This window comes from Muntiacus reevesi, chromosome 8 (genome assembly GCF_963930625.1).
Source record: "Muntiacus reevesi chromosome 8, mMunRee1.1, whole genome shotgun sequence".
Lineage (NCBI taxonomy): Eukaryota > Metazoa > Chordata > Mammalia > Artiodactyla > Cervidae > Muntiacus > Muntiacus reevesi.
In genome coordinates, this window is record NC_089256.1 from 24,997,490 (window position 1) to 25,010,177 (window position 12,688).

Here is a 12,688-nt window from a genome sequence, read left to right on the forward strand (position 1 = left end):
AGCCCAGAGGGCCGCCCGCCTGCCTCCTGCGGGACGGTTTGAGGAGGACCGTCATCTGGGGATGGGAAGGGGACAGCCATGACCACAGAGTACACTGGCTGCACTCCTGATTAGATGTTTTCTGACTTTACTATGATTTTCAGGAACGCTCCCATCCATGTCTGGCATCCTGTCCAGCATCGGTGGCCTGGCTGGGAGCGTGACTGACCAAATCTTTCTCTTTCCCCCCACACAGGGTCCACCTGGCCCACCTGGGCCTCCAGGGCCCCCAGGCCCTGCCGGGACTCCTGTCTACGACAGCAACGTGAGTCACCGAGACCCACGCTTCTCTACACACTCCTCCCCACACTGTTCTCTACACTGACCTCCCTACCCCTCCCTGACCCCAGGGAGGTTGACCCCCAGGGAGGATCTGAGTCCTAGAGAGGGTCTGAGCCCCAGGCAGGGGCAGGCCAAGCCATGACCTCTGCGTCCGTGGTGCGGGTCCTTCTGGGTGGGGCCAGGGCAGTGGGACCTAGGTCCACCCGCCTTGTAGGCTGCACCTGGTGGGCAGTCAGTTAGAAGACAAGCCCCCTGCCCCTGGGGGGAGGTGAAGGTGGGGGAAGGGAGTCCTCCTGGATCTGGGCTCCTGAGCATGAGCCCTGTGGTCCTGGAGGGTGGACACCCCCATTTCACAAGGCTCAGTGACGTGGGGCAGTCATGTCACGACCAGGGCTCCAACCCCAAGTCCTGTACCCTCTCCCCACCTCTCTGCTTCTCTGTCCTGGGGAGAGGGGTGTGGGGGACGGGGCCTGTGTGACCTCGGAGGGGCTTCCAGGAATCTGGGCAGAGCCCTCGGGATGGGCGGTGCCCTCAATTTCCAGGCACCTTCCTTGATGGCCAGCTTCGGCCCATTCTTCACAGGCATTTGTGGACTCTGGCCGCCCTGGACCCCCAGGATTGCCAGGTGAGGGATCCTGGGGCCTCAGGGAGGGCAGGTCGGCCCCTCCGGCCACAACTCAGAGCAGCTCTCGTGGGGCGGCCCTCAGAGGGGAGCTGGATGATTTGGGACCGCCAGCCCTAGATGACCGTGGCCCGTTTATTGGGTTTACTGGGCTCCAGGGTCCACCCTGCACAGCCTTCCAGGAGGTCCAGCTGTGGGCAGGAGTGGACAGCGAGCAGACACTGAGTGGCCACCCGCTGGCTGTCCACAGTCCAGCTCCAGCTCCTCACCCCAGTCCCTCCCAGCAACGGCGACGTGGCCTCTGGGAGCAGAGACTGCGGCCCCTGGGCTGTGACCACCACGCACTGGCTGCTCATGAGCTCTTGCTCCGAGGGTCCCTGGGTTGACGCGCTGCCCCCTCCCTGGCCCGGGCCTGCAGTGCCCATGGCGCCCCCAGGGTCAGGCCGCATGTGGGCAGGGGGTGTCCTTGCAGCCTCTGTACACGTTCAGTAACGGGCACTGGGGGCGCTGTCTCTCCAGGGCATCAGGGGCCTTCTGGACCCAAGGGTGACAAAGGAGACGTGGGCCCGCCTGGACCACCAGGTGAGAGTGCTCTGAGCTGGGGGGCTGCGTGTGTGGGCGCCCGCCCGCCTCCTGGAGGAGGGAGGGGTCTCTCCCAGACTCAGGGGCCCTGATGGGATGCCTGGTTTCCTGCACAGCTTTGGGGCAGGGCTGGGGGAAAGGATCTCAGGGCTGAGGTGATGGCCAGGCAGGGTGTCACCGCACCTACTCTATGAGGAGCGGGGCTGGGCCCCCATGTGAGCCTCCCAGGGAGACCCAGCATCCCTAGGGCACTGCAGGAGCCTTGTCGGCTCGGGTCCTCCAAGGGGGTGAAGCCCCAGCATCTCAACGTCCCCTGAGAGGGCAGGAATCCCCAGCTGAGTCCTGCTTCTTCAGGTGGGTGAAATCAGATCAAGTAGGCGCTGGGAGCAGGGTGGTCAAAAGCTGGGACAGCTGGACCCCTGGGCACTGCCAGCCAAAGGGTGACCGAGGGCAGGGCTCTGGGGGAGGGGCAAGCTCAAGTTTGCCCTTCAAGCTGTCCAAAGCAGAAGTTAACCTTACTCTTGAGGAAGGTGAGCTCGTCGAGGGCCTGGGTTTCTTGAGGAAGAAGTGGGCAACGTGGACAGGAGTTTCCAAGCTTGGACTTAACGGTAATGATGATGCCTGGACACGGAGGGGAGGCGATGCCAGCACAGAGTGGAGCCGTGGACGAGAGTAGGGTTTAATTGTCTGGCTGAAAACCACAGCCTCTGGATGTGAAGATTCTGTGTGATTTCAGCAGCTGGGACACAGATTACGAGGGGAGGGGTCAGCATGGAGCCCGGCCGACGTGCTGGGAAGTTGGACAAGCCGAGGGAGGTCAGACGTGTGGGGTGAGGACATGCGAGTCAGGCAAGGGGCAGGCGGGGTGCAGGAGAGCATTTGAATGCGTCATGGCTGAGCTTCCAAACCAGGGAAAGGTTCAAGGTCATGTTCACGGAGAGAGCCCACAGGACCCACAGCTGATCCCTCACGAGGACAGGAGGAGCCAGAGGGTGCAAAGGTTTCAAGACTGGAAGAAATTAGTGGCTCACCTAGAATTCAAAGATCTGGGTTCAATCCCTGGGTCGGGAAGATCCCCTGGAGAAGGGAATGGCTACCCACTCCAGTATTCTCGCCTGGAGAATTACACAGACAGAAGAGTGTGGTGGGCTACAGTTCATGGGGTTGCAAAGAGTTGGACATGACTGAGGGACTAACACGCTCACTAGAATTCTGCATCCGGTGAAGACATCCTTCTAGAGGAAGAGGAAGTGGGCAGTGAGGCCAGCTCAGGACACGAGCCCCCCGGTGGGCACACCTCAGGACCAACCAAGAACAGAAGGAACATGCCCCTGATGATGGAGCAGGAAGGTAGAGAAGCATAGGAAACACTCAACCCAGAGTCAGCCGGAGAGGAGAGGTGCCTGGAGCAGTGGAGGCACAGAAAACACGGAAGATGGAGTCAACCCAGATCCATCGGCGCGTACATTCAGAGAGTGGGTCCTCTCCTGTTTAAGGACAAATGTCGTCAACAGGACAAAAACAAAACTATGCTGCTTACAAGAGACACCCCCAAATGCAAGGACATGAGAGCTGAGGGGAAAGTGGGTCGTGGTCTGGTGAGAAGGGAGCCATGGGTGTGTGCGCACGCCTGTGCATGCTTGCAAGAAGTCAGACAAGTTATCTTAGGGCAGGAAACACTCCTGAAATTTTTTTTTTAAAGTTTATAATAATCAAGGGGTAAATCCACCAGGAAAGCACAGCAATTCTAAATTTCTGTGCCCCTAACAACATAACTTCAAGATACAGAAAGCAAAAAGCAACAGATCTGAAAGGGAAAACACACAATCACTCATCAGAGGTGGGGACGTATAAGTGCGGGAGGCGGCAGACGAGAGGCCAGGTCAGTCCACGGGTGGAGAAGCCGCACAGCCGTGACAGCAGCCCCCCCACCGGCACTGGGTCCCCCAGGCACGGCCAGTCCCTGCGGCGTGTCTGCCCTCAAGGGAGCAACCAGGAGTTGGCGTGGAAGATACCATACCATGCACAACCACAGCATGGATGACCACGCTTTTGCCTGTGTGTGTGAGAGAGAGAGAGAGGGTGGTTGTTAACTGAACATCCCGTGGTGGTCATTTCACAGTAAACATCAGTCCGTTGCATCCACAGTGCTGTGTGTCAGCAATAAAACTGAACAAAAACACCAAAAAGTATCGAGTAATTGGGAATAAATATAACAAAATATGCAGGAGATCTCTGCACAGAAATACAGAAGTTCTAGAAAGAGAAAATGTAGGTACATTTGGGAGCCGGGGGGTAAGGGAGGAAGCCCGCCTCTCACCAAGCACCCCCCCCAAACCCCTCTGTAGGGCAGTTCCCGTTCGACCTCCTCCAGCTGGGTGCCGAGATGAAGGTGGGTAACACCCCTCACCCTCACACTGCCCCCCGCCACGGGGCCCCAGAGGGCACGCAGGACCTGCCACCCCTGGCTCCATTCTTCGGGAACTTGGTGGGCACAGTGGGAGGTGGGAGACTGAGCCCCGTCCTGAGGGCTGGCCAGGCCTGGGCTGCAAAGCCTCTGGCTGCCTCACCTGGGCCTGGGGTCTCTGCGCCCACCCCTCTCCACGCTGGCGGCCACCAAGAGCCGGACTGTCGCCCACAAGCATTTCCATCCACAGGGGGAGAAGGGGGACCGAGGGGCCGCTGGGCAGAAAGGAGAAAGAGGTGAGCCCGGGGGCGGAGGATTCTTCGGTTCCAGTGTGCCTGGTCCCCCCGGCCCACCTGGCTACCCAGGGATTCCGGTGAGTGGGGCCCCAGGTCGCCCACAGGTGCCCACACACAGGAGGCTGGAGCTGAGCGAGGTCCCCCTTGTGGGCTGGGCCCTAAGCACCCACCTTGGTCCTTTGCCCCAGTGGGGGTAACCACGCAGGGGGCACCCATGAGTCAGGCCTGGCGGGCGCACAGTGGCCACCCTCCCAATCAGGCCCTGACCTGGGGGCACCTCCTCTCCTGCTGGTGCTGTCCTCTGCCGAATCCCCTCAGGGAGACCCTCTGTCCTGAAAGCATCCGGGGGCCCTGGGGCTGTGCCTCTCTGTGGGGCTGCCCTCGCCTGCATCCCGGGGTCCCCTCCCAGCAGAGGGCGCACAGGATGGGAACAGGGAGTGGACAGCGGTTCGGGGACCATGGGCCCGTGGCAGATGCAACCCAGTCCCTCAGGCTTGCATGTCCCCGGCCTGGGGACAAGGTGATAAGGCCCCGTGTTCTGTCTTCCCCCAGGGCCCCAAGGGAGAGAGCATCCGTGGCCAGCCCGGCCCTCCGGGACCTCAGGGACCCCCTGGCATTGGCTACGAGGGACGCCAGGGGCCTCCTGGGCCCCCTGGACCCCCAGGGCCCCCAGGGCCCCCTTCCTTTCCTGGCCCCTACAGGCAGAGTAAGTAGGATGGGGAGTGGTCCTGGGCTCCAGCCCCCTCCAGGCAGGACCAGTGTTCCTACCTCTGGCTTCTCTCTTGTAGCCATCAGTGTTCCTGGCCCACCAGGCCCACCTGGGCCCCCAGGGCCCCCTGGATCCATGGGCACTTCTTCAGGGGTAAGCACCACCCTGCTCCTGACCTATGGGACCCTCACTGCCCGGTTGCCCTTCCCTTTAGAGACTGTCAGGGGACCCCAGCACCGAGGGCCCCGAGACATGGTTTCCAAAGCAGAAGTGGGGGCCCAGGTGCGGCTGGGGTCAGAGATGGGCAGGGGCGGATGGGAGCCACTGAGAAGGTCCCTCAGCCGTGCAGAGGCCGTGGGGCCCAGGGCCTTGGGGGCTGCCCTCTCCCCACAGTGCTCCTGGGGCCAGCCTGGGGAGGAGAGGCGACCTAGGTCTTCAGACATCCCAGCACCCCCCCACCCCCCACCCCCCCGTGAGCCCTGAGGCCCCTCCGCAGGGATCCACTGGGCTGGGCTTCCAGCAGGTGAGGGTCTGGGCCACGTACCAGATGCTGGTGGAGCAGGTGCTGCAAGTGCCAGAGGGTTGGCTCATCTACGTGGCCGACAGGGAGGAGCTGTATGTCCGGGTCCGGAATGGCTTCCGGAAGGTTCTGGTGAGTCCTGGACGCGCTCTCCTTGCACATGGCATGTTGGGGAGGGGGCTTACTGCCTCGCTCTGGGGTGATGGGAGGTGGAGGCTTGGTGTTGAGGCCTGGTGAGGCCTGAGTGAGGGTGCCAGACTAGCCAGGTGGGGTCCCCTTGGGTCTGGGCATTGACGGCCAGTTATCCCCCATCCTTGCTCGCCTCTCTCCATCTTTTATTAGAAGCTGTTTTGTAGCAGTTTTAGGTTCTTAGACAAGTTGCTGTTCCTTTTTAAACTGACAGATGTCCTTACCGTGTGCCAGGCATGGGGCAGGGGAGGGGGGCGTGGTGGGGGGGCACGAGTACGCAGCCATGCCGGCTTCCACTCAGGGGTGGGGTGGCCTGGGTGAGTGGTGCTGGCTGGGTCAGAGGTCCTGAGGTGACCCCCTGTTTTCTTCTAGCTGGAGGCCCATGTGCCCCTCCCCCATGGGACGGTAAGGAGCACCCCTTCTTCCCACAATCAGCTCAGGGCTGGAGGGCTTTAGCTGGGTGCTCAGACCACACTCATTGCCCTCTCAGGAGAGAGGCTCCTTTGAGTTCTGGTCTGTCTGCCCTCGTCCTCAGGGGCCAGCACAGGGACAGACCTTTCAGGGGTGCAAGTGGGGGGAGGTGGAGAGGCGGGGGGGGGGGGTTGGATAGTTCAGTTTCCCTGGGTAGGGGCTGTGTCACCCAACGGCAGCTCCTTTGAGTAGAAGTCATGGTTTCTCAAACGGTTCAGGAGTGGGCTTCATCCTAGGTTGCGGGCGTGGGGTTCTGTGTGGGGTTGTCTGCCCGGGCAAGGGCTTGGGAGTCCCTTCTCCCACTCAGCACCCAGCTGCGCCCCTCCCTCCCAGTTGCTGGGCGCTGTTCCAGGGGACAGCTGCGCCTAAGCGGGCACAGCCCCTGGCTGCAGGTGACACTGTTCAGGGAGACGGGCACTAAAGTAGTCGGCGATGGGCAATACCATGGTAACGTAGATAGGCACGTCTCATGTGGACACGTGAGGTGCTTAGACCAGTACGACTGCATTAGAGATCACCACCAGGTACCAGTGGACAGGCGTCAGAGGCTTGGGTGCTGTGGGGAAGGGCAGAGTCGGGAAGAGGGAGGGGCGCGCTAGGATTTGGGCGTCCAGGTCCCACTCTGAGGGGCTGTTGGTGCCTCCCCTGCTGTGGTGGGAGGGCAGGGAGGCTGTGGGGTCAGGGTGGTCCCTCCCTGGGCCAGGGGAGAAGCTGGCTTCTGAGGGTGAGGGCTGGAGGCTTGGGCAGAGGGCTACCTGACTGACTGAGATATCAGCAGGCTGGCTCCCCCGGACAGGCTAGGCGCCCCCATGTCTGGGCCACAGCCCCCAGCTCACCACCTCCATCCAGTCCAGCCCCGGCCGCCCAAGAACACAGCCGGGTGCAGATGAAGGGCGCGCAGGGCCGGGCAGCAGGACCGCCCTGGCAGGCAGCAGACCCACACAGGCTCCCTCACGCCCCGCCTACCCCGCCCCGCAGGCCTCACCACGGGGCCCACGAGGGCGCAGCAGGCCCGGCCCCACGCGCTGTCCGCCTCTCCCCCTGCAGGACAACGAGGTGGCCGTCTTGCAGCCCCCCCTGGTGCAGCTGCATGAGGGTAATCCCTACCCGCGCCGGGAGGCCCCCCACCCGACAGCGCGGGCCTGGCGTGCGGACGACATCCTGGCCAACCCCCCGCGCCTGCCGCACCCCCAGCCCTACCCCGGCGCCCCTCACCACGGCGCCTACGCACACCTCCGGCCGGTGCCCCCCACGGCCTCGCCCTCCCACACCCACCACGACTTCCAGCCGGTGGTGAGTGACACCCCGCCCGTTGGAGATTCCGAGCCTAGGGCAGCGGGGCAGGGCGGGTAGGGTGCTGGGGGGAGGCCGGGGCGGGGGTGGGGAGGATGCGGAGGCGGGGCGGGAGGATGCGGAGGCGGGGCGGGGGCGGGGCGGGGACCCGCCCGGAGACCAACCGCCGACCCTGGCCGGCCGCGCTGACCCGAGGCTCCCCCGCAGCTGCACCTGGTGGCGCTCAACAGCCCGCAGTCCGGCGGCCTGCGAGGCATCCGCGGCGCCGACTTCCAGTGCTTCCAGCAGGCGCGCGCCGCGGGGCTGGCCGGCACCTTCCGCGCGTTCCTGTCCTCGCGGCTGCAGGACCTGTATAGCATCGTGCGCCGCGCAGACCGCGCCACTCTGCCCGTCGTCAACCTCAGGGTGTGTGCGCGGCCCTGCTTGGGGCTCACCTCTGGGGACTCCTGTCCGCGTCTGCCAGGGGCGCTGGTGCCTCACCAGCTGGGGGAAGTGGCCGGGTCCCCTCAGGCCGTTATGCTCTGCTGTGGGTCCCACCCCCGCACCAGTGCCCTTCACCGGGCTCCGAACGGAACAATGTGCTTTCTAGGTACTCCGAGTTTTATCCTCTGAGCGCCCACATCCCTCAGGACCAAAGCTGGTGGACTTGGTCCAGCTCGGGGGTCCAGGGCCGGGGATGGGTGCCTGCCTTCCTGGGGGGTGGGGCAGGAGGCCTGGGGTCAACGTCCCCTTGGATGGGTGAGAGTGTTTCTGAGACCACCCAGCCGCCCTTGCCCCTGGCGGATGGTGACCAGACATGGGCTGACCCCCTCTCCTCCACAGGACGAGGTGCTATTTCCTAGCTGGGAGGCCTTGTTCTCAGGCTCCGAGGGCCAGCTGAAGCCCGGCGCCCGCATCTTCTCCTTTGACGGCAGAGATGTCCTCCAGCATCCCGCCTGGTAGGTCTCCATGTGGGCCAGCGGCTCAGGTCCTCTGGATCGAGAGTCCTGAGCAAAGGGGGACGCTCTGGCTCCGAGCCTGCAGGCTGACTCAGTCCTGACACATGCTCGCAGCTTAAAACCCACAAAATCCAAGATCACAGGAGGAGTAGTAAAGGTGGTTGTTTGTGGTGTTACCTGAAACACGTTCATCTGGCCTGCTTTCCCAGCAAGTGCCCCCCGCCTCCTGCTGGGGTAGTGGATCTGGGAGGCCACAGGCTTTGGCCGCCAGTCTGTCACATAAACATCACAGCGAATTACTTATGTAGATTCCTCAAAGTGGAATTTCTGGGTCAGAGAATACGTGTGTCCAACATGCTTGCAGAAGTCACCGGGTGGCCTTCAGGCTGGCCCCATGCCCATCGCGCTCTGCCGGCAGGTGTGAGGACTCCTGTTCACGGACACTTAGGGGGCTCAGGGTGTTACATGAGCCTGTGGCCCAGCCTTCATCAGGGAGCACCGCCAGGGCTGTGCCCCGGCCCCTGTGGGCTCCACCAGCCAAGGGGCTACACCTGGTTCCTAGTGAGGAGGCTGGCAGCCTTAATCAGGCATGGCCACTCGATGCCAGGTCTACCCACCCCCAAAGGGCCAGCCGTCCATGTTGCCCTAGGCCCTGCTCACCAGGCGGTGCCCCCCAAAGCAGCAACAGCACGGGGTGTGATCTGGGAGGTAAAGCCCCAGGACTGGGTGGGCCTGACTGCCGGCAACCCGAGTTTTTGCTCCCCAGTGGCCCCCACACCCCACCAACCCTCCACCAGCGGGAGACACCCTCTTCTGCTTGGGCTGGCTACAGCCTGGGAGAGGCGGGCCCAGTGAGACTGACAGCTGCTGCATCTTGCAGGCCCCAGAAGAGCGTGTGGCACGGCTCAGACCCCAGCGGGCGCCGGCTGACCGAGAGCTACTGCGAGACGTGGCGGACGGACACCAGGGCGGCCACAGGCCAGGCCTCCTCGCTGCTGGCGGGCCGGCTGCTGGAGCAGAAAGCCGCTGGGTGCCACAACGCCTTCATCGTGCTCTGCATCGAGAACAGCTTCATGACCTCCTCCTCCAAGTAGGGCCTCTGCGGGCACCATGGACAGGTGGACTGACGAACAGAGTGCCAGAGAGGAGCCAGGCGCCAGGCAGGAGGAGCGGAATGCCCCCAGCCTGGGCAGAGAGCCTCTGCCGGCACCCCAGGGAGGGGACCTGGCTGGGACACTTGCCTGTATGGTTCACGTTTCATGTAATCCTCAAGAAATAAAAGGAAGCCAAAGAGTGTATTTTTTAAAAAGTTTAAAACTGCCTGGTGCTCAGACTTCCTTCTGGCCTTGTTTTGGCAAGAGGCCAACTCTGGAAACTTCTGCCGAGGGAGGTGCATTCCCAGGATCTCCTGGGTACCTTGGGGCGGGGTGGGGGGTGGTGTTTGAAAGGCCCCAGCTGTTCTGTTTCCCAGAAACCCTTGTCCTGCCAACACCGGGCCATCTACAGAGAAGCCACAAGGGGGCGCTGAGACTTCACCACGTTTCCTCCCAGCAGCCATCCTACAGAAGCTTCCAAGCTTGAGGCCCCACCTCTGACCCCGGCTTCTCAGCCCCACCTCTCCCGGCTGTGGCCCCTTTCTCCTGCTGCTGCTGTGTGTGGCCAGTCCTTCCACGGGAGGGTGGGGATCGTCTACAGTAAGCGACCCCTATGGCACAGAGCCTGACCTCAGCCCAAGATGTACTTTTTGAGGGGTCCATGAACCCAGCACCCGGTCCCTGGACCTCCTGCTCAGCACTAGCATCCCTTCCCCAGGGCGAGAATCACTGGTTCCGGCTCCAGCCCAGCTCTGCCCAGAAGCATGTCCAAGTCCCATTTAGGCCCAGATTCAGGCCCCCTCAAGTCCTGGCCAGAACTGCCTCTGGTTGAGCTTGGCACCAAGGTCCCACCCAGGTCTACCTTTGCCAGACTTGGAGGCAAGGGGATGGCCACATGCACCTGCCCAGCCAGCTCTGAGATGGGCAAGGCTACATGGAGGGGTGGGGCCAGCCCCGGACCGGTGAAGGCCATGTGTGCTTGCCTGGTCCCTGCTCAGTACCATCTGCACCAGCACGTCTCCAGGGAAACCCACGGTGTGGCCCTCCCTCCTTGTGGGAGGAAAGGAGAGGACATTTGGGGGTGCACACGGGCATCTCTGGGGGAGCTGATGGGATGGCCATGCTGGGATTTGCAGGCCAGAGCCCAGCTGCCCCAGGGCCTGCTGTCTGACCACTGTGACAGTAAACTGAGGGGCTGGTCCTGGGAGCTGTGTCTGTGGCTTCCCAACAGCCTCCAAATAAAAACGGCCATTCACAGGGATGCTTGGTCTGCAGGACCTCTATTCCTGCCTAGAGAATCCCATGGGCAGAGGAGCCTTGTGGGCTACAGTCGAGGGGGTCACACAGTCAGACATGACTAAACGACTGACACTTGTGTTTTCACTGTCAGGAGGCGAGTCCTTGTTTGGACTGCCCAGCTGGCCGATCCTGCCAAAGGGTATACGCAGGTGTGCAAACATACATGGATATGCATAGGTATGCACAGGTATATACAGGTGTGCACACGTATATATAGGTGCACAGACATACACGGATGCACATGGATACACAAGGGTTTTCAGATGTATGGTCATCCCTCAGCCCCATGGGGATTGGTCCCAACAACCTTACAGATACCAAAACCTGCTCAGGAATTCTTATGTAAAATGGTGTGATTTTTGCATGTAACCCATGCACATCTCTCTGCATATTCTAAATTATCTCAGATTACTTCTAATACCTAATACTGCGACCCCATGACTATACAGTCCATGGAATTCTCTAGGTCAGAATACTGGAGTGGGTTGCCATTCCCTTCTCCAGGGAATCCTCCCGACCCAGGGATCAAACCCAGGTCTCTCGAATTGCAGACGGGCTCTTTACAGAAAAATGCTATAGAAACCGTTGTAAATACAATGTACACCATGATAATAGAGGCTGGAAAACGGTAAATTCTATTTTGCTTTCTGAAACTTTCTGCATTTAAAAATATATATATTTTTTTCAATCCACAGTTGAATCCTCAGATGTGCATGGATATAGAGAGCTGCCACGGGTGAGCACTGGTGTGCATGGATATACATATACGTGAAGATATGTACAGGTGTGCACAGGTGTACATGGACATAAGAGGCACACAGATGTGAACAAATACACATAGGTGTACACAGATGTGAGATATAGATACATGGATGTAACGGTTGGTGGAGGCCATAGGTGCCACACACCCATATTCTCTCAGGTCTCACTGGGGGCAGCCAGCAGCCTCACAAGCCCCTCAGAGCCATGCAGGTAGTCTGTGCCCTGGCTCCTGACCCAGCCTCCGACAGCTGCTGCAGGTGCCTGACCCCTGACGGGCATGCACATTGCACTGAACAGCTCAGGACTGGGGGTGGCAGAGGCCAACCAGGGGGCCAGCGACTGTGGGAGGCTGTTGGGGGAGCAGGAGGACCGGGCCACTGGGTCAGCCACACCAGGAAGGTGCTCCTGGAGTCCGGGGGCAGGTCATGGGGGCCCGGAGCAGAGCCCTGCCTCCTGGGTCAGTAGCAGAGGCGAGCCCTCTTCCCTCGAGCCCTGCTGGTTCCCCGAGGATCTGGAGGAACCGGTGCTGGCTGCTGCCTCTTCCTGGCAGGGTCCAGGGGGAAGCTGTGGCATCTCCCACAACCCAACCAGGGGACCACCCACCCTGACTGACCTGGTGGCTGTGACTTACCGCAGGTCTAGCCTCTTCCTCAACCCTCAGGGTGCCCCGAGATGCCCTGTTCACCCAAGCCAACCTCGGAGACCCCAGGGGCAGCCAGCTGGAAGCCCTGCCACCAGCAGGCATCCTGTTCTGAAGTTGGAGCAGCAGCCTTTTCTGTGAACCTTGGATGAAGGCCAGAGGCCACAAGAGGAGCCAGGATCAGCTCAGGTCAGGGTCGGGTCCTTGCCTGTGGCTGGGGACAGGGCTGGGCCCCTCTGCTGGCCTGGTGGACACATGGAATCAGGTGTCCCCTCATGTGGGTTGCATGTCCACATCACATGTCTGGGCATCACATCTCAGAGGGTGTACGACTACCTCTCAGGTGCCCAGGCAGTGCCCAGGGTGGCACAGACAAGTCCCCTCCCGGTTGTCCCCCAGGAGGGGGACAGCATCAACCCAGCTCTGAGCAAAGGAGGGAGAGGATCTGGGGTGAAGTCTGGAACTGAGGTGCTTCCACTGGACAGAACCACCCCTCCCCCAGTGCCCTGTTTCTCCCCCAGAAACAAGCCAGATAAGGATTTGCA

General features: G+C 61.5%; 1 protein-coding gene across 4 annotated transcripts in view; it reads left to right on the plus strand.

Moving 5' to 3' along the window:
- COL18A1 (collagen type XVIII alpha 1 chain) overlaps window positions 1–9,655 on the plus strand; it is a 97,350-nt gene extending 87,695 nt beyond the window's left edge. For 2 of the 4 annotated variants that reach the window (XM_065942806.1, XM_065942808.1), the window contains 13 exons: window positions 236–304; window positions 904–946; window positions 1,463–1,525; window positions 3,874–3,917; window positions 4,183–4,305; window positions 4,781–4,934; window positions 5,017–5,090; window positions 5,461–5,589; window positions 6,019–6,051; window positions 7,165–7,410; window positions 7,618–7,815; window positions 8,233–8,348; window positions 9,229–9,655. In XM_065942806.1, the coding sequence (XP_065798878.1) occupies window positions 236–304; window positions 904–946; window positions 1,463–1,525; window positions 3,874–3,917; window positions 4,183–4,305; window positions 4,781–4,934; window positions 5,017–5,090; window positions 5,461–5,589; window positions 6,019–6,051; window positions 7,165–7,410; window positions 7,618–7,815; window positions 8,233–8,348; window positions 9,229–9,442 (1,506 nt within the window). In that variant the 3' untranslated portion in view covers window positions 9,443–9,655. Of the gene's footprint in view, window positions 1–235; window positions 305–903; window positions 947–1,462; window positions 1,526–3,873; window positions 3,918–4,182; window positions 4,306–4,780; window positions 4,935–5,016; window positions 5,091–5,433; window positions 5,590–6,018; window positions 6,052–7,164; window positions 7,411–7,617; window positions 7,816–8,232; window positions 8,349–9,228 lie in introns of all 4 variants that reach the window. The other 2 variants (XM_065942804.1, XM_065942805.1) reach the window with 2 other exon arrangements.
- The last annotated feature ends 3,033 nt before the right edge of the window (window positions 9,656–12,688 follow it).